The sequence below is a fragment of the Fusarium vanettenii genome, assembly GCF_000151355.1.
Source record: "Fusarium vanettenii 77-13-4 chromosome 3 genomic scaffold NECHAsca_2_chr3_3_0, whole genome shotgun sequence".
Classification (NCBI taxonomy): domain Eukaryota; kingdom Fungi; phylum Ascomycota; class Sordariomycetes; order Hypocreales; family Nectriaceae; genus Fusarium; species Fusarium vanettenii.
Genome location: NW_003315880.1, coordinates 1595585 through 1615809, shown reverse-complemented (window position 1 = coordinate 1615809; position 20225 = coordinate 1595585). Strand labels below are relative to the sequence as shown.

At 54.4% G+C, this 20225-nt stretch overlaps 4 protein-coding genes across 4 annotated transcripts; 3 read left to right on the top strand and 1 right to left on the bottom strand.

The window, feature by feature from the left end:
* The first annotated feature begins 336 nt into the window (after nt 1-336).
* NECHADRAFT_103763 (uncharacterized protein) lies at nt 337-1577 on the top strand. The gene is made up of 5 exons (XM_003053059.1): nt 337-482; nt 590-629; nt 684-700; nt 762-1235; nt 1415-1577. Exons 1-5 carry the CDS (start codon nt 422-424, stop codon nt 1474-1476), a joined length of 654 nt encoding a protein of 217 aa, XP_003053105.1. The 5' UTR covers nt 337-421; the 3' UTR covers nt 1477-1577.
* Nucleotides 1578-1916: 339 nt separating this feature from the next.
* On the bottom strand, nt 1917-4218 carry NECHADRAFT_67357 (uncharacterized protein; the record flags this gene model as incomplete). The annotated part of the gene is made up of 2 exons (XM_003052549.1): nt 1917-3126; nt 3188-4218. 2 exons carry the CDS (start codon nt 4216-4218, stop codon nt 2157-2159), a joined length of 2001 nt encoding a protein of 666 aa, XP_003052595.1. The 3' UTR covers nt 1917-2156.
* Nucleotides 4219-5464: 1246 nt separating this feature from the next.
* NECHADRAFT_77760 (uncharacterized protein) lies at nt 5465-7074 on the top strand (the record flags this gene model as incomplete). The annotated part of the gene is made up of 5 exons (XM_003053058.1): nt 5465-5476; nt 5618-6010; nt 6058-6504; nt 6554-6710; nt 6767-7074. 5 exons carry the CDS (start codon nt 5465-5467, stop codon nt 7072-7074), a joined length of 1317 nt encoding a protein of 438 aa, XP_003053104.1.
* Nucleotides 7075-17421: 10347 nt separating this feature from the next.
* On the top strand, nt 17422-18775 carry NECHADRAFT_99633 (uncharacterized protein; the record flags this gene model as incomplete). Its single annotated transcript, XM_003053057.1, has 3 exons — nt 17422-17806; nt 17856-17995; nt 18050-18775. 3 exons carry the CDS (start codon nt 17422-17424, stop codon nt 18773-18775), a joined length of 1251 nt encoding a protein of 416 aa, XP_003053103.1.
* Nucleotides 18776-20225: the final 1450 nt, after the last annotated feature.

Sequence of the window (20225 nt, the reverse complement as noted above, 5' to 3'; positions counted from 1 at the left end):
GGAGAAATAGATGGGAGTTGAGATGCATACACTCGTTGCCCGCGTGAGCAGCCAGGCTGAAGAGTAGGTGAGAATCTGCGGGGAATGGATGTTTGGTGGAGGAGTGGATCTCGAGCTCCGGGTGCGGTGACCCCATCAAAGGCCCCATTAAGCCGACCTCAGCCCCCCATAACGGGACCATAACGGGCCCGGTACAGTGGGGATGAAGCCTGAGGGTCCAGGCCTCTCCCAGCGCCTGCCTTTTAATTATGACGCGGGTCTCCCGCTTTCTACTTTCTTCCATGTGACAGCGCACCTTCTTTGTCCTTTACTCTTTCACTCACCGTCCATTCTGTAGGAACAACATCATCTCCTACTCTCCTTAAGGACCGATTCAAGAGCCCGTGACTCTCTGTTTTGTGTGTGAACCTGCTGCTTCATCATGGCTTCCTTTGTGAACGAGCTCGTCGAATACGTCGACCTTAGCAAGCAGAGCTTGTTGGGTAAGTCTTGCCAGCTGGCCTTGAGAGAGAAATCTGTCCCTCCCTCAATTGTCAATCAATCAATTGGATCGTGTCTGACTCTGGGTTTTTCCGTTGCTGCTCTTCAGTGTCTGCGTCCTCCATTGCCTTCAATCCCCTCTTTTGGAAGTGAGTTTCTCGTCGTCTCTGCGTGATGCCATGAATACTAACCGTCGTGTCAAGCATCGTCGCCCGCCAAGGTGAGACAAAGACAAGCTCGCAGCTTAGCCCATGTCGTCGACTGACCCTCGTACCGTTAAGAATACCACAACAAGCTCCTAACAAAGCTCTTTGGTGGAAACTCCAAGGTCGGATGCTATGCCCTTGCCGCCACCATCTTCTCCCTCGGCATGGTCCGCGACTACATCTACAAGAGCGCCATCGCTGAGCAGCCCTCGCATCCTCTCCTCGATAGTGTCTACGTCCAAGCTGCCGCCCTCACCCTCTTTGCCGTCGGCAACGTCCTGGTCGTCACCTCCACCTGGCGCCTCGGCATCACTGGCACCTTCTTGGGTGACTACTTTGGCATCCTCATGGACGAGATGGTGACGGGTTTCCCTTTCAACGTGACCAGCTCTCCCATGTACACGGGCTCCACCATGAGCTTCCTTGCTACCGCCCTGTACTTTGGCAAGCCTGCCGGTATCCTACTCACTGTCTGGGTGTACATCGTCTACAAGATCGCCCTGCTGTACGAGGACCCCTTCACTTCCGGTATCTACGCCAAGCGTGAGCGTGAGCGTGCTGCCGGCAAGAAGTCGAACTAAACAGCTCGCCTTGAATCTATCCGACCACGAATGTTATATATGGCGGAACGAGACTATACACGTTCCGCCGACGCACAAGACCTACACGCAAAGAGTCTAGATGCATCAGCCAGCGCGCACTTTCGGCGACGGGTTTGAACATGAAAGCTACGCCTTTCAACAGGCCGGGCGCCTCTCAACAGGCGAAAGGGAGTTTTCGGGGATTTTGAACAATATAAAAAACAGGTTATCGACATCAACCAGTCGACGGGGCATTTTGCATTTTGACTTACATATACCAACACCAACCAATAAAGATTCACATATCAGGAATTCAATTCCTTTCAAGACTCACTAGACCGGACCTTTTTCACTGTCGACCCGTCAGAGACAAGCAGGGACCATTGGAACCTTCAATCGGGGAGCTTTTGGATACGACGGGGGAGGAGGCCTGGCTCAAGCCGTGTTTGCTTCCAATGCATCCTCGGCAGTATGGGCGTAGTTCAGCCAGTGTGTTCCGGCTTGTTTTGCTTCTTACGATGGGGTGCTTAAACGACTAATCTGCTACCTATACAGAAAGGATGATGAGTACCCTCAGGGCACCCAGACAGCCGGTATCATGAGCACAGGACAAGCTGGGGTAAAGCTATGAGGTACGACAGACAAAGATACCCGTTAACACGTCATTGTACATTCATCTAGCAAGCTTTCTAGCTCATCTAGTTATTTCTCGTCAGTTGATTCGAGAATCTACTCTACACTTCACCAACTCCCATCGATACCCATCTCAAAGAGTCATGTTGAATTCTATGCCATCATGTCTCTGCACGCCACAACAACCCGCGCCATCCAACTTTTTCATTCTCAAAATTCATAAAACAACGCCGTCTCAGATTCATGGTAAATTCCTCTACTTCTCTTCAGGCTTGTTGTCGGGGAGCAGGTCGACAGCCGAGGCCTCGACAGGCTTCTCAGTAGAGGCTGAGCCCTCCTTCTCAGCAGCACGGATAGCGAGCTTCTTCTGCTTCTTCTTCTCCTTGGCAGCCTTCTTGGCCGCGGCCTTTTCCGCCTCGAGGGCCTTCTGCTTCTTGATCTCCTCACCACCAAAAGCCTCACGCCACTCATCGAGTTTGGACGCGGGGATCTGAGTAAAGAGGAGCTTGGGCTCACCAATCTTCTGACCCGGCTTGATAAGGTCACCGGTCCAGGTTTCGGGGATCGAAATGAGACCTGGGCTGCCGATCTGCTCGAGGATGGCCTCACCAGTAGAGGGCATGTAAGGGTGGATGATGCTAGCGAGGAGTTGAAGGTGGTTGATTCCAAGACCGATGACGGCGGCGCAGCGGTCCGGCTCCTCAGCCAGGAGCTGGTTGTTGAGCTTGCTGTCCTGCAGAAGCTTGTTTCCGAGAGCAGAGATGTGCATAACGGTAGCGAGGCCAGCACGAAGCTTGATGGCATCAAACTGGGTGATGTAGGTCTGCAGAGCCTCGTTGACCTCCTTCTTGTGCGCCTCCAGACGCTCGTCCGTGTACTTGGTGTAGTCAGGCACAACACCATCCAGCTTGGCCTGACAGAACTTGAGGATTCGCTGGTTCAGGTTACCCAGGTTCTTGAGGAGGTCGTTGTTGTTGGCGTCAATAAACTCTGGCCACTTGAACTCGGAATCGGCTGTCTCGGGCCGTCTCGACAGAAGGTAGTATCGCCAGACATCGGGGTCAACGCCAGTCTCCTTGGCAGTGTTGCCAAACACACCGACACCGCGGGACTTGCTGAACTTGCCACCCTCGTAGTTCAGGTACTCAGTCGTCGACATCTTGTGGACCTTGGTCCAGTTCTCTCCGGTTCCAAGCTGAGAGGCAGGGAAGATGATGGTGTGGAAGCTGGGGTCATGTTAGTCGCTGTCTCCATTGATCCTAAATCCCGTCCTTAGGAGTTACTTACGGCACATTGTCCTTGCCCATGAACTGGTAGAGCTTGACGTTCTCGGGGTTCTTCCACCACTTCTCCCAGTTGGTACCGTCCAGGTTGCCAGGGTCTGTCAAGTTCTTGGTAATCGAGACGTAGCCAATGCAGGCATCGAACCAGACATAAAAGACCTTCTCGGCGTACTCCTCGTCGCTGAGTCCATCAAGACCCTTGGGGATAGGAACACCCCACTTGAGATCTCGGGTGATGCCACGGGGGAGCAGACCTTTGTCGATCCATGCCTGGGTGATAGAGATACAGTTTGCGCTCCAGTCGCCCTCCTTGCTGCTCTTGTGGAACCATGGGACGAGCAGATCCTTAATAGCGTCCAGGCGCAGGTAGAGGTGCTTGGTTCTCCGCTTCTCGGGGGCGGTACCGTCGACCTTGCATCGGGGGTTAATCAGCCAACCAGTCGCCTTGGCCTCAACATGGTCGTCGTCGTCGTTGCTGGGCTCACGTTCGGGCTCGAAAGGGTCCAAAAGTCCACCGCAGGCATCACATTGGTCTCCGCGAGCACCAAGATCGTGGCAGATGCTGCACTCTCCCTCGACGAAACGATCAGCAAGGAACTTGCAGTGGGCGGGGTCGGCGCAGAATGGCTGTGTAGTCTCGCGCTCCTCGATGAGGCCGTTCTTCCAGAGATCAGAAAAGATCTGCTGGACAATCTGGGTCTGTTGGTCGGTCGGTGTTCGCCCGAAGATGTCAAAGTCGATTCGGAACCAGTCGTAGACTCCCTTGTGAAGGGCGTGGTACTTGGCGCACAGGTCGGCGGGGGAGAGGCCCTCCTCCAAGGCCTTGGTCTCGGTAGCGGTACCGTACTCGTCGGAGCCGCAGATGTAGATAGTGTTGTGACCGCGGGCTCTGCAGTAGCGAGCAAAAACGTCGGCCGACAGGACACTGCCGATGATGTTGCCCAGGTGGGGGATGTTGTTCACGTAGGGCAAGGCGCTGGTGATGAGGATGTTGCGCTTGCCCTCTTCGGGGAGAATGGGGGCTTTGGAACCCATGATTGAAGTCGCAGCTAAATGATGCACCGACTCGAATAGAGAAAGGAGAGGTTCCGGGTCGAAGGATGAATGGTATCGAGGTGTTGGTGAGTCACAAAGCCGCGATAACGCCTTCTGCTGTCAAAATTCGTAGGTGGGATGGCGGGGGCGGGGGAGGGGCGATTGGAGAAAGCCAGCCCAGGGTGCGATCACGGAGGGTCTAGGGTAGATTCGGCGGGTTCCGAGATGCGAATTGGTGATGAAGTTGGTATGTTTGAGGTAGAATTACGATGGGATTGATTTGAATGAAAGAGTTTTATATGCTGTTTCTTGCTTGACTCATATTCTTGGGGCTTGTGGCGGGTAAGCCAAACCAAGAACGGTGTGTCAAGTTCACCTTGTCATGAATCAAGACGCCCTTGCTTAGACGTTGCGACACACCTAGATAAATCGATAATATGTGCTTGATTGTAGCTCTGATGAAATTGTGTCCATTTTTATATACTATCTACTATACTGAGCTGTTTTGACTGTTGGCATGGAGTGGAATGATACTCATACCATATTGTAGGTAGCTTCACGATATACGATAAGAGACCCATCTACATACGACCCTTGTCAACTCCCAAATGTCAAGACTCAGGAGTGTACATATACATACAGTGTAAATGACGATCTATCCAAGGTCACACCATATTGTGATGGGCATGTTTCTGTTGCAGCTTACTCCGAGTCTGTCCACAAACAGTCCTTCAATAGTTTGACGTCTGTTTCACAGCCTCTCTTACAGACCCTGGCTCCATTCAAGGTCACCTTTCTCGGCTGACCTTGACAGTGACGACACAGCTCCACCGAAATTGGAAGGAAGCCCCGCGTCACGGACCGCGCTCTTGCAACCCCACCATACCTACCTACCTTCCAGGTGTATCGTGCTTGCCTTGGCTAGGACCTCATTGTGCGCCTGACTACTTACCTTACTATTGCTCCCATCTGAGCTTTTTACGATAAGACTCTCTTTCGACATCAAGGCTTCTCACTACAGTGCACTCTTGCGCCTGCGTAGACGTCTCATCGAAACCTAGCGCGCTTTCAAGACTTGCCCTATCTGGCTTCAGCCTCGGTCGCTCTCGATCGGGCATCCAGACAGCTCCCAAGAGCTATCCCAGCAACACAGGATAGCATCATCCTGGGAGTCTGCATCCCACTACTGTACAAGGCCCAAACAAGAGAACACAGACGCAGTTTAGCTTCATAACTTGTCGCCAACATGTTCCAACAGGTATGATATGCTTCTACACCCCGCGCAGTCTTGTCTTTCAGCCCTACACCCCATCAGCTCATGACATCTCTCATGAGTCATTTACTCCCAACCCAAGATGCCCATGCTACTCTGTTTGAGTCTCATAACTAAGACTCATAGAAACCCTATTCGGCGGTAACCGTCACCATCGAGAACCTTACCTCCGAGTCATACGAGGAGGAGGATCTCAGCGGCATTCCCGAGCTCGTCGAGGTCATCAAGCTACAAGCTTCCGGCCCAGGAGAGGCAGCCCGCGCTATCCGCAAGAAGCTCAAGTATGGAAACGTTCATCGCCAAATCCGCGCCCTTGTCATCCTTGACGGCCTCATCCAGAACGCTGGCGAGAGGTTCCAGCGCACCTTTGTCGATGAACCACTTCTCGAGCGACTGCGTGTGTGTGGCACATCCCAGCTGTCTGATATCGCCGTGAGGAACAAGTGCAGAGAGCTTTTCCGAGGATGGACGCAATATGCTGGGACCCCAGGTCTGGATAAGATCGCAAGACTTCACAAGGTAAGTAATACCCTACGACCGAATGGACACGATACTGACTGTACTAGGAACTGCCCAAGAGGAAGCAAGCCGTCACTCAGGAGAGGTCCAAGGTTCTTAGGGAAACCGAGGAGAACCCCTTTGTCGACGACGAGCAGGAGGAAGCTGCCAAGGCAGCTCGACAGGCTGCTAGTTCATCCCATGCGCCGCCCACAGCCGCCGAGTCTTTTAGCCATGCCCACACCAAGTCTTCCTCTGGATCCGGTTCTTTCTTCGGCGGTTCAAAGGACAAGAAGAAGGAAAAGGACAAGGCCAAGGGGAAGCGGAAGCCCTTCAACCTCGAGGCGGAAAAGGAGACGATGAAGGTGGTCATTGCCGACTCATCCTTTGCCGCGACAAATTTGATGAATGCGCTTCAAAGCATCAACCGCGAAGTGGAACGTATCTCGGAGAACCCGGCCGCCGTGGAACGATTCGAAGCTTGCAAGCTTCTCCGGCGAAAAGTGCTTCGTTATGTGCGTTCTCACTATCCTTTGACAGAGTCGAGAAGCTGACAATGTCCAGATCCATCATGTTGAAGAAGAGCAGTGGCTGGGTGGGTTGCTGCATGCTAACGACGAACTCGTGCACGCCCTCATGTCGTTTGAGCAGTTCGACCGCTCTATCGACGCGGACAGTGACTCGGACGATGAGCTTGCCGAGCAGGCCCATCTATACAGGAGTACGCCTCCCCTTCCAGGCCTCTCATAGGGAACCTATGTCTGACTTTATTCGCAGTGGCCACTATAAAGGGCAAGGAAGCCATGGCTAAGGCCGCAAACGCGCAGTCACCAACAGGCTCGCAACCCCCCGATCTTTCCGAGTTGATCATCTCGCATTCTCCTACACACGCCGCGCCTCCGAGACCTGCTCCTAGGTCTAAGCCCGCTCATTCGGCCCCTCCTCCCCCTCCTCCCCAGCCTCCGAGACCAGTCGCTGCTCCTGTTGTTACCAACATGGATGACGACGAGGACGATGATGATCCGTTTGGCGACAAGCATGAACTTGACACGCCTGGAGTTGAACGCGACCAGCCTAGGTGGTGAGGATGACATGTTGGGTATGATATCAGTTTAACTACTGTATGAGGGGGATGTTGTTTTCCATAGCATTTGAGTTCCATCTTGTGTAAGCGGAATTCTGTTTGAACAGTTTTGATGCATCATGCTCCGTGCCTTCGATATCGAGTGATTTCTGGACGACAGTTTAAGGACTCCCAGCCCGTCGCTTTCATGCCATCAACAACGCAACGGCCATTCGAGGGGATGGACCTTTTGCATACCAAATTGGCTATCTACCCGACATAGTACAAAGGGAAGTTGCCTACTTAGGTATACCCATGCTAAACGTTCATCGCTGTCGATATGGTGTCATTGTCTTTTGATAGTCATTCTACAGCAGAAGAAGGAATAATCAAAGATCTGGTAAAGTCTCTGTTGGCTCTTCACCGAATATTTTATCAAGACTTAGACTTGGGTTGCCCTTAATGCTGAAGTGAGTGTTAGGATGCAGATACGTCAAACAACCCAGCTGGCAGACATAACCACTCCCTCGTTCAACCTCAAAGTTAATCATGAAGACATAGGGTAGGCGATGTGGGTGCTGGCAGATCATCCTTGTCTCATGATGGCGTCCCCGAGATGGATCCAACAGCCAACTCAAACTTGCGCTTAACGACACCGGTGGGAGGGCTTGGCTCAGACGATACTGTTGCCACACAATCTCTCATCCTCTTGACCGTCTCGAACAATTCTGGCCCTTGTTCCCGGGTAACGAGCGAAGCGCCCGAAAAAAAAAAAGGCTGGCTTGGCTTCCCCAGCTCCGGGGGGCTCACGCGCAGCTCCATAGCACAGGTCGTACAGGAGGCCCGTAATATCAGATCAGCCCAGTCAGAGCCATCAGACGCGACACACAGAGGGACCGCGCTTGTCATCCATCCCGAAAACTTCCAGACCGCCTTCAGTCCGTGCATGGTCCGATGCGATGCGGCGCTGAGCGGGCGGTCTATCATCCATGTTATACAGCCAGACGGACGTACGAATGTATGGAGTGCAGTCAGTGTGCGCCCGTAATCTCCACGATGCATGCAACGAGATGCAAACGAGATTTCCTTTTCCCACCCAGATCTCTCCGCCTCCAGCAAAGCAATGTTCTGTGCTCCGTAGTCGTTGATGGCGCGCCATCTTGCAGCACCAAATCGCCAAGTGTAGAGATGACGGAGGAAAAAAGTAACAAGAAAAAGAAAAGAAAAAAGTAAAAAAATTGTGAGCATCTCATCGATCTGGATGGGAAATTGAAACAGCTAGATTCTGACAGCTGCAATTCATATTCTGGCGCCATGCAGAACGTGTACTGGTGAGACCTCTGTGGGCTCCTCGGACCGCGTTTAATTACTTGATGCATCGGATCTGGGCAACTAGACTGACTTGTCGTCTCTGACCGTTGACGTCGGCCTTGCCTATCATAGGGCAGAATGCCAAAAGACGCCAAAAGCAAAGGCAAGTCGAGAATGTCAGATCTGCGCGTTGAAGATTACCGGGGTTGCAGCGGGTCTCGAGGTCTATGTGTTTCTCGGCGCTTTACTCATCCATCTAGAAACCATCAGCAAGTATCTGTACATCGGCATCAGAACAAGAACCATCATCCTCAAATGGCACGTCCCTGAACAGCTGGCCGATGCTTTCTTGATCGGCACCTATCCGCATCGCTCGGATGCCGTCGAGAAGCAAGGCCTCTCGACTCCCGCCTATCCATCTCCGAAATCTGATCCGATGCAGACGTGAAGGACGGTGTAGGTGTAGGGGTGTGATATCTGGTCATGGTAGGTTGCACGCGCGATCCTGTCCGTGAGGTGTCCGCGCAGCATCGTCTGTTTGCCAGCAAGCAAGCCACTCCCCCGTTGTGTTGCGTTGCCCAGGACCAGGCCGTGGCGACCGTTGTCGTTGAGCGGGATCCTCTCTCTCAACCCCTGAACAAGACAGCCAACTAGGCTCCCGGACCGGTCTTTCTCAGCTCGGGCGCAACACAACGGTCACAGGCTGAGACAGGCTGCTTGTGCACCAGATGCGGGAACGCGCAGGCATGCGTCGGTCCTCAAACCGCACCGACGGCAATCTCAGCCCAGGCCAGGCCCCTCCCCAGAGCCGTCCACTCATGGAGCAATTGGAGAGGCTGAAGGAAATTAACCCAGCAGCAGACAACACAAGAGCCGGAGTAAGAGAAAGGCGGAGGCCACACGCCCACATGACCGACCATTCGTTGACTACTTCGTTGCTTTGATGAAATTGGTTGCCTTGAATTGTCGTCCACTCTCGGAGCATCCCCCCACCTCACCTGAGGGTAGCGTCGTGAGGTGAGGCGAGGGGCCAGCCATTCTTTCTCGAGAGCTGGGAGGAGAGGAGTGTTGTGGTCTCGAGTATCGAAAGCACGTTCCTAAACAGATCTCAAGAGCCAAAGAGCCCGAGAGGATAGCGCCTTTCCATCTTCTAGCGTCACATCTGGGGAACATGATAAAAGAGGCCCAAAGTTTATCGCAGCAGAAGCAAAGGTACATGCCGACATCGACATCGACCAGACCCCTCGTGGCAGCCACGGGCCATAGACACCCCTGCACCGGCCCCATCACCTAGCGAGCAAAGCAAAGCACAGTGCTGCGCTGGTGTTGGGTTGCGTTGGATTGGTGTGGAGATGTCAGCCCTGGAAGTACGCATGTTACAGCGGGCCCACGTCACTCACTCCACTGCTTCTGGAAGCCTTCCATCAGTTGTTTCACGGGCTGCACGGAAATGCCCGTCAACGACTCGGAGCACGTCCCTGAGGGAGGACTGGGTGGGCAGCCAGGGTTGGCCCTGCTACAAAGCAGGTCAGCGGTCACGGACCCGGTTGGTCGAGGTGTCGCGAGATGGAGTGAATTTGCGCGTGGTGGTGAGGTTGAGAATTCGAGAACAGAACCGTCATAGGAAGACGGGAGGGCGATGGCGATTCTCTGCAGTGATCAACGCCGAGCTGAGCCAGGTCGGGCATTACAACAGGGGTTGGGCATCAGAACAACCTCCGAAATAGCCCCCAAGAAAAGACTCGGTCAAAGACTGGTTCCCGCTCTGTCGGACCACGCACGACGCGTGTTGTTGGGCTTACAATGAGGGTTCGTCCCTTTGATCCAGCAGCGGAATGTCGATCATGGACGTAGTTCGCGCAAGCGCCCGCACCAGGAACCAAGTTTGGAGAAGAGCTTGGAGCAGACTGCAGATTCAAGCGGTGCTTCGAGTCATTGCACAGCTTGAGAATATAAAAAGCTTTGATAGGATCGACAGAGCACGTCGGGTCTCGCAATAGCCGGGAGCCATGGCCAACTGCGCCGCTCGGCATGGCAAATCACTGCGCGTTCATGGACCACTAGCTGAGCCCTCCCTGCTTGACCTCGAGTGCGTCCCAAGCTCCTTTCCTTGTTGCAAGAAGCTCACCTTGGTCACCGAAAACTTGGGGAACAAAGGCGTTTCATGATGGAATGGGTGATGACGAGTTGCAGCAGCGTGTCAAAGAATGGATTCGTGTCATGGATGCCAAGTTCGCTTGTTGCAGCCATTTCTGACATAGCGTGCCCTTGCATCTCTGACAAGACGATCACGCCGTACGGGGTACTTGTTTGCGCTCGGCGCTGAGATGCGTCTGGTGTGTCTGCACCGTATGGTATAAGGTAAAACGGACGCTTTACTGCTAGCGAAGAACGAAGCGCACTGACGCTAATGCGAAGGCTTTAATGTTAATTGTTTCATCCGTGCTTCGAGTCTTCTCGACGGTTGCCTCATCGGGACCGGAATAGACGAGGGGGCGGGATGCGCATTGTCCATGAATCTGTTTTGATTTGATTCACCAAGCCCCCCGGCGCTCTTTTGGGATCGGCGCATCGCCTTCACCGAACATGGCGTGCGGATGGCGGGATGAACGGGCTGGAATGGAGTCATTGCTCAGTGTCCCCTCCCGTCCATGATTGACGGCCAACAGGTGACAGGGCCTGCTATTGTCATGTACGCAGGCGTGTGCGTGCGCTGGTCTATTCAGAGCCTCAACGGGCGGTACGTGCGTGGAATTTCTAGAAGGTTTCTGGTTGTCTTTGATGCGCATTCTTTGTCGCCCTGCACAGCTTGGGCATGTGAAGCGGCAGGGGAGTCGCAAGATTGGACAGCCCCAAGCCACGCCAGCCACTTTGAGGTTCTCAAAACGCACGACAATAGGGTCTTTTGCTTGCTGCTATTGAGAAAATGCGGAGATGCAGGCGAGGGCCAACAAACATGCTGCAGTTTGTGTGCCCCCTCGAGTAGATGAAGCCAATGGCGGTCTCTTGCATGGCAAGCCCAATATGACCTCATGAAACTGCGGAGGGGTTGGTGGATGGGAATTGGAGGGTCATGATGGGATGTCGACCAACCGTGGTAGAAAGCGGTGGGCTGTTGGAGTGATTTGGCTTGCCTGAGCTCCCCCTTTCGCCTTCCGCGTCTCGCAGTCGTAAGATCTCATTGTGAGAACCCCGGTCTGAGTATATCATGCCCACTCCCCGGGGCAGTTGACACTAGCCACCCGCGCCGGCACGGCCAGGATTTCCCCAGCTGGAAAGGCCAGCTCCTGCGCGGAACTGCAGGCTGTCTCGTGGAGTACAGGGAACTCAAGTCTTGGTCTTGGGGGGCAGCGAACATGGACAGCGCTCTTTGAAATGGGAGCCGTGCCGGAGCCGCAGGCTCTGTCATGCATGGATCCCCCAGAGGAGCATTTGCCTGTCGTCTTGCTTGATGTTGAACAGCTGCGACTGATTTGCTGAACTGCTCTCCAGGGTCACCGAAGAGCCTGGGGTTGATCCTGACCCCATCTCTCCGAGTTGAGTCGTGGGCAACAGTGAGGCTGGCATGGCGAGATGTGTTGGTAGTGTGTGCTTGCTCGACGCTAGCAAGTCGTTAGGGCTCGTGGCGGGCGTCCAAGGAGCTGATTACCCAGGTCGTCTCATCCTCCATTCCCGCGACTGTGTAGTTTCGAGACGGAGGGACGCCACTGCTGGCCTGTCCACCACCGTCTGAATACCGTAGAGTCAAGTGGGCTTCTCGAAGGCCGTCAGAACAATAGACATGATCCATGCTCCTGCAGCACGGGGCAGAGAGAGATGGGGCCCCGGGTGCATGGGGCAAGGGCGGAAGAGCCCTCATGCATAAGACACGGGACATGTATTATGGGTGGGATGAATGGGTGAATGGACGGGCGGACGGAGATGGATTGCTTGGCTCAATAGCGAAAAGGTTGCAAAAGAGAATTATTCAGAGTATGTAAGAATTATGTGAGGCATATTGGTACACGCAAGGGGGGGCATTCAACTTGGGTCTTGGGGCGCGGCAGGTGAGTGGGATGGATGGTGGATGGATGGATGGATCGGAATGAGATGGGGTGCCGAGAAGGAAAGGAAGGGAAGGGAAGAAAAGAAGCTCAATGGAAGGAAGAAGGTGCAAAGGCGCAACGCTACGCTCCTTCTTGCATTGTCACGCATGCGCTAGATCCGCTTCGCATTACCATTGTTCCAGAAGGTTTCGAGAAACCTTCCGAGGCAAGCTAGCGCAATTTCCCAAAGAGAAGGTGGCCCTGGCAATAGGTCCGCCGCGCTCCCCACACAGCCAACCACACGTCAGCAGCTGGAACGTCATTGGCTGTATATGCATCCCCCGAGCCCTTTGATTCCTTTCAACGCGTTAGCCCGCTCAAAGTGCCCCCGGCTTGCAAGGCCTGCGACACCAACCTTCGTGTTTCGGCTGGCACACCCCTTTCTCTCACCTCACCTCACGGAACTTGGTGATTTGATTTCTTTGATTGAGCGTCATGGTGGATCGCCTTGGCCGTGCCTTGCCTTGCATCTGCCATCGAGCTAGTAGTGAATGGAATGGATCTCTCTTTAATTGTCGACTGTCATGTGCGCCTTTGTCACACGCTTGCGGGGGTGATCGATTATCTGCTGGGGAAACGGCGGCTACAGCAACGCCTCGAGCCCCGGCGCTACCATCCTGGGCTGGGCGGTGAAAGAAAAAAAAGGTGTTTCTGGAAGGCAAATGGATGATGCTGAGTGAGGCCAGGCAAAGCCATCAGGTACGGATGGAGGTGTCCCACCTCAGCCCACCTCAGGTATCGCACACAGTGCAGGGCCATGTTAATGGGCGCCGGGGACCGCCCAGGCCACCCGCTTCAGATCCGATTGGGCGTTATCCCATGTTCTGGGACGACCTTCTGATCCATGCGAGGGCAACGAGGAGCAGCAAACATCCCACAAGCGACAGACTTGTGCGTGTTGCGTGCATTAATTCACGGGTTATCGCACAATCTCAGCGGAGCAGCGCTCAATAGCCTGTGAGGTGGCCACGATTGGACCGCGGTCCTGCTGAGCCTCGAGATCCGGAGGCCGACTCGTGCGGTGCGTGTGCGTGGGTGATGCACGAAAGGCTAATCCAGGGGTAGCCTGCGTGCGTGGGCAACAGCCGAGCGAGCCAGCCATGGATGGATTTGCCCAAAGCCTTGGGAATCGTGTTCAGCTAGGAGGAACAAAGAACTGCTAACAGCACCAGGTGACCAGAGTATGATGAGATTACATCACCACCGAACCTCCGCAGATTCAGGCAGGGCTTCACCAAGCGTCGGGTGGTCCTGGATCGCTGTCACCGAAATTCAAAGTGCGTGCTTGGAGATTGCTATCGACCCCGATGACCCAGTGCCGTCTGGCGCATCTCGTCCAGGAACGCTCGCCAGAGAGCCTGCCAAGGGACTTGGTGGACACTCAGGTGAGGCAAGCCACACTAGGACAACACGACACCGCCAACGGGATGGAGCAGGGGATCGTTGGACATTGACTGTTCTGGAAGCCAGATCTGCCACACACGACGGCTACCGCCTTGTCGCCCTGGCCTGACAGCCCAACATCCATCAGCTCTGCCCAGCTCTGACCAGCGCCCAAATTGACGGACCCCCCAGCTTGCGATACGTACCTGAATAACTAGCCATTGCCCTGAGCACGATGTGCTGAGCTGGGGTCGCTGCTTTGAGGGGCGCACACGCCATGTCGGCCTTACAAGGACCGGGGCAGATTCATGACGTCGGCCCTTGCGGAAGCCAGGGGTGAGCAAAGGTGAGTGATGCGTTGTTCGATGCCTGCGGGCAGGGGATGCTTTGGGGTCCAACTCGGGAGAGTGGGCGAAAGGTCAGAGAGAGGCCTGTTCACGATCCCGAGGGAGAGGAAGACTGTATCAGAGGCCAGAAGAGACCAGCAACAAAGGACGGCTTGCATGCGCATAGGACATGGCATCTCAAGGCATTAGAACGCATGGCCATGAGCCATCAAACTCGAACTGGTCGAAACAAACATGGAGCCAGCCTTGGCAGCCTAGCCCGTCTCGTCCATGATGATCGTTTTTCCCCCTCGTCGGACGGCGACAGAAAGGGGAGGTGACGAGGCGTCCACCGGCGACTGATGGAGAGACGACGGACGGCATGAGACGTCGCTGGCACAACTGGCATCCGGCAGCGGCAGGAAACAATACGATGACCATCTGAGGGCACTCGAGGCTGACCAGGACTGGCCTGTCTCTTAGCTGGACTGCTCAGTCGCGGGTCATCGACGGCCCCGAACTTTGACAGAAAGATGAGCAGGACCACGGTCTGGTTCCAATCAGCATCGTCCAACTCGGCCTGTAAGTTGTACGACGGTACCCTTTTGGGTTTTTTGCAACGCCAGGAACCCCCGCAGGGCCCCATCGACGAAGCCCATGAGGAGGGTAGCAAGTGAGATACCCGGCTGGAAGCTCAGGGCGAGGTGTAGTTGTTCGTTCAGGGACCACTCCCAAGCCAGTCATGGAAGTCAGTCATTGAGTTGATTGATTGATTGATTGAGCTTGCCCATGGAAGGGATGGCGGCGCATGGCTTGATGGGGCGCGGCCGCGGCCGGGGAAGAGCCTGCATGAAATGCACTGTGCGCACTGTACGAGATACTTCTCAGCCAGAGGCAGAACGCCGACCTTCCTTGTCGTCGCTCCCGGGGAGCCACCCGTTCGTTGATTCGTTTCAATGGATGGATTCCCTCCAGGATCATTTTTCTTTCCTTTTTGGCTCCCATTTTGTCCGGGCCGCCATCCATCCGTCACTCGGCATCGTCTGCCAATCCGATGTAATGTAGGTGAGAGACATAATAGCACACAGAGGGAGTCGCAGAAAGTGGCCACCACCTTTCTTGGAAGCTGCTTATCATGAAAGTTCTGATCCGTCTTTTTGTCGCCCGAGTCCACCCACATGGTACATTCTCGTCCCGTCTCGCTGACCTGAGGTGAGGTGTTGTTGCCCGGACTGCTCACCTTATAATACCAGGTGGTGCCCGCGCTCCCGCGCTCCCCCCAGCACGGCCTTACCTTGCCTTACCTTGCTTGCCTTGCCTCGCCTTGCCTCGTCTGTTTGTTCCGTCGTGATTTTGGAACCATTTCATTTTTCGCACTCCCCTGCGGTCTTCCGATCCATCCATCCATCGTTTCTCTCTCCCTCGACGGCTTCTCTCCGTCGTGTCTCGAGTTCCTGTCAACCCCCGTCCCGTGCTTGGTCCATGTCACCGCTCTCTTGGTGAGATCTGACGCACAGAGCAAACGGGCTTTGCGAGATCCAAACAAAAAAGAAAGAAAGCCGTACAGTGCTGCGCAGCGCAGCACAGCTCAGCCCGAGCCTCGACGCCTGTCGGGGAAAAAAGAAAAACAAAGACGGGAACCAAGCCCAAAAGATTAGTACGTTTAGATCGCCATCTTGCAAGCAAAACAAAACAAAATAACGGCACCGGTACGTAATGTCTTCTGTTCTGTTTTGGTGATTCCCGTCTCCCATCCCATCCCATCCCATTTCCTTTGTTCGAGCTTGTTCCGCCCTCTCCGTGTGCCTGCGCGCGCGCCCCCATCTATTTCCCTTTCAATCTATTTCTGGCTCTCTCAACTGTCGGTTGAGGTCCGAGTGTCGTCTTCTTCGTTTTGTGCTTTATTCCTCTGCCCCTACCCCTGCAGTCCCTTGCTTGCACCCGCTCTCTCGCTGGGCTGAGGCGTCGGTTTGCACGGCCGCCGCTATACTGCGCTGCGTTGGGCTGGGCTGCCCAGGCCAGCATTTGGAGATTTCCACCATCCACACCCACGCCCTCCACTTCGCCCCTGTCACTGGGATCTTTTTCGTCAGACTCCCCCCATCTCCACCCTCACTTCCCCTTCCCACTCTCCAACTTCATATCCCGGCGCTGCCTTGTCACGTCCCGCCTAGGGACCCATCCTGGAACCTGACATAAAGGCTTGGCCCCTACCTGGCCCTGATCATCGAATCGAGTCCTGAACCTCTTTACTTGCCGTTCCTGCCCTTCTTTTTCGTCGCATCCCTCGAACAGTACCTTGTCCTCGGCCCGATCGACGTTTCTGATCCTCTGCTCACATCTTCTTTGCTGGCCTTTGACTGCACTGTCTTATTAAAAGCCATCTCCCTCCCCCGGCTGACCTTACGGTACCTGCGTCTAGACCATCGGCCTGTGAACAGACCACCCCTTGATCCCTTCGTCGCGCCTACAGTGTAAACGACTACATCCCACCTCTCGTCGCTTGCCCGTCTCTACGAGAAGCAACTTCCGACGAGACTTACTGTGTTACGCCGCTCATTTCATCGTCGCCTCTTCTTCGACCGATCGACAGCGCGATTACTCGTGAAGGAGGAAGAAAAAAGAAAATTTGCCCGAACTCTCGTGGAATTCGTCCCCCACCACGCCCTCGTCGTACTTCTCCGACCTCCCATCTTCTACTCTAGCTTGACGGAAAACCCGTGTTTCCAATCGAATACCGACTCCTCATTCCTGTCGCCGGTCGACGTCTTTGTTACTTCCTCCTCCGATATCTCCCCGAGAAGCGGTTCCCAAGATTTCACGTCCACGACCTAGGTGCGACCATACACGTCATTTGTTTGTTATCTACAAACGCGGAAAGGTATGTCGCATATTTGCCTACGGGCTCGAGCACTCGGGTGGACCCCTCGACATCAACATTTCCTCCTTGGCGGCCGGCTGTTTCTGCGCAGCTGTCTGGTACTCGCCTTGCTGTTTACCAGCCGTCTCGGGAGGGGACTGATGGTGTGGGAGGGAGCCTGATTCGATCTTGGCCCCCTACCAAATTTGAAAACTGTTGCTGACCATGTCTCTCCCACAGTCACTGTCAGCTTGACCGCCTTCCTGCTGTGAGCCGTCACTTGTGAGCGCCCTCGCACATTCACTCCCCCAAACGCGCCACGTCTTCAGCTGGCACTCCACTCCACTTTGAAGATGAGCGGCATGCGATCACCAGCTCCCACGGAGGTAATGGACATTACCAACATGCTCAATAAGAAAGGTCAACTACAACAACTGAACCCCGGTCTTCTCGATCACCAACACCAAGCGTTCGTTAAGCACGAACCCGGCATGGAACGATCCGCCTCGCCCCACGGTTCTGAACACTCGCAATACTCCAACCCTCACATCGCTCGAGCCTACCCTTCGCCCGCCGCCATGCAAGCGCCGATGCACATCCCCAACCCCATGCCAGCCGCGATGCAGCTCCCTGGCTTCCCTGAGATGCCCAACATGGGCGGCATGCCCAACATGCACATGCAGCAGATGCAGCAACAACCTCCGCCTCCTCCTCAGCAACCCATCAAGGCCTACCCGTGTAGCACTTGTGGAAAGGGCTTCGCGCGACGCAGCGATCTCGCCCGTCACGGTAAGTAGACATGGCCTGGTAGACATGCGACAAGAGCTAACAAGAACAGAGCGCATCCACAGCGGTGTCCGTCCTCATGTTTGCGACTGGCCCAACTGCGGCAAGCAATTTATCCAAAGGTCTGCCCTGACAGTGCATCAGCGCGTGCACACTGGAGAGAAGCCTCACCACTGCGAGACTTGCGCAAAGGTTGGTACCATTAGTATTGGAATTTCTCTTCTCGACCGCTGACATGCATCCTAGCCCTTCAGCGACAGCAGCTCTCTGGCCCGACATCGCCGGACACACTCCGGAAAGCGCCCTTACAAGTGCCCTTATGCCGACTGCCAAAAGACCTTTACCCGCCGAACTACCCTCACTCGCCACCAGAACCACCACAGCGGAACTATCGAGGAGGCTGCCGCTGCGACTGCTGCCGCTCTCGCTGCCTCCAAGTCCAAGGGCATGTCACAGCCCCGATCTGAAAGCGACCTCATGTCCAACAATGGCTCTCCTCACACAACCCCCTCTCCTGGCCAGCGAACAATGTCCATGTCTCCCAGCGTTGATCTCTCCGGAACCAACAGCATTCCTCGTCACCCTGGCGACTTCCAGTACCTGCAACAGAGCGGTTCTCTGCCCATGCACATGCGCGTGGGTAGCCCTACATCGACTTCCTCCGGCGGCTACAACATGATGCGACCTACATCGCATCCCACCAGCTATGGTCCTCCTCCTACTCTGGAGCCCAACCTGGAGCACAGCCAGGGCGCTCCCAGCAGCAATGGTGGTAGCCCTCACATGGCCAATGTTGGCTGGCAGTCACCATCCCATGTCCCTTCTCCATCGCAGAACAATGCCAGCTACGTGTATCCCGATCCCTCGGAGGCATACCCGACCAACCCTGCCATGAACCAGATGTACTACGGTGCGGCGGCGCATATGCGACGGCCGCAGAGCGCCGAGCCTGGACTGGTACACATGGCTTAGTTGGACATTTTGCCACCCTCAGAGCTTGCGCAAAGCTCGAACGGGCACCCCGAGTGACGGGGTGTAAGCTCACTCATCGATTGATACCCCTGTATTATTTGAAAGCTGTGCCTGATGCGGGCACACGGATGATAGCAGCGTTTACTTCTCCCGGACTGGATCCTTCACACCTCTCCAGGGTTCGTAACGAACTCGTACAAAGTTGGCATGCTCTCGCGATCTTCTAATACCACCCATCACCACCTTCTACGTCACCACCCAACGCGGGAGTTCACTCCTAGACGGAGCATGTTTGGAATGTCAATTTCGTCATCGGTTCAGCAATTTTGTGTTTCTAATTTCGTTCATCGTTATTGATTCCCCCTCTTTCCATCAGAAATGGATGCTTTTTATTTCCTTTGTTCAAGTACCACATAGACTGGCGGCCGGCAATCTTACGATGATGGACAGGGCATTGTCTGCATGACGCACAAAGCAAAGGGAGGGGAGTTACACCGGAACATTTGCTGTTAGGTATCAACCAGCAACAAAAAGACAGCAGGCAACACGGGAAGCATAAGACGCTGGCCTGTTTGTGTATTTATTATGTAGACTTGGACTCGGGGATTGGGAGCAAACACCATAGACTTGCGAATTATCGACTGTTTTGATGCACTTACTACTTTTGACTCTCTTTTGGTTCTCGTGAAGTTTTATTATCCGACGCTACTGTAGTGCTACTGTAGTGTGGCGTCAACGAAGCAACGCTCTTTGATCATTCCTCGGCTATTCTAGTCATCTTGCTAGCCTCGATCAAGAGTTGAAATTTCTTTGAGTTCGTTGACTTTGTAGCTAATCTTGGAGGCGGTGATCTAGGTCGTCGTCTTTCGGGCGTCTCGTGCAACGAATCAGATGTTAAACGCTATGTATTTCCCGCCATGAGCTGTTTCTTCTGCAAGCCCCCGGATCCGAGAATTATCGGGGAAAAAAAGGGGCGGATCGAAACAATGATCTCACCTTTGATCTCTGTGCCTCTGGGCTGCATCTAAAGATCCTGGGAGAGTGTGTGTGTCACTGCGGCTATCCTGGGTATAATGTCGGCATCTTTATTTTTTTTTTATTCTCCGTAGTAGTACTAAAGCGGGAGGATTATATGGTGTAGAATAACTTATGATCATTTCATCGTAAAACTTGACAACATCTCTTCTAACCATGTGCTCATTTTATACTAATACTGAGATAAGCGATCAATAAACGTGCCAAAATGTTTCACTCCTGGACCCGACAATGCGTGCGTGCCCCCCCCCCCCAGGCGGAGCCTCAATTGCCGCTCCATCCACCACAATGACGTCTTTTCAACCACGAGCCGCCAAAAGCACGCGACTCTGGCAAGCCTCCCAAGCCTCAACGACCGGTCTAGATTTTCTCAAGGCCACGAAAAAGCCGACGCCGGCGGACCATGTTGAGAGGA

Bases quoted from the DNA above. Each gene is read 5' to 3' on its own strand.
- NECHADRAFT_103763 (XM_003053059.1), top strand. From the start codon at position 422: ATGGCTTCCTTTGTGAACGAGCTCGTCGAATACGTCGACCTTAGCAAG. The intron at 483-589 runs GTAAGTCTTGCC...GCTGCTCTTCAG, and splicing joins TAGCAAGCAGAGCTTGTTGG to TGTCTGCGTCCTCCATTGCC. The intron at 1,236-1,414 runs GTGAGCGTGCTG...TGAACATGAAAG, and splicing joins TATCTACGCCAAGCGTGAGC to CTACGCCTTTCAACAGGCCG.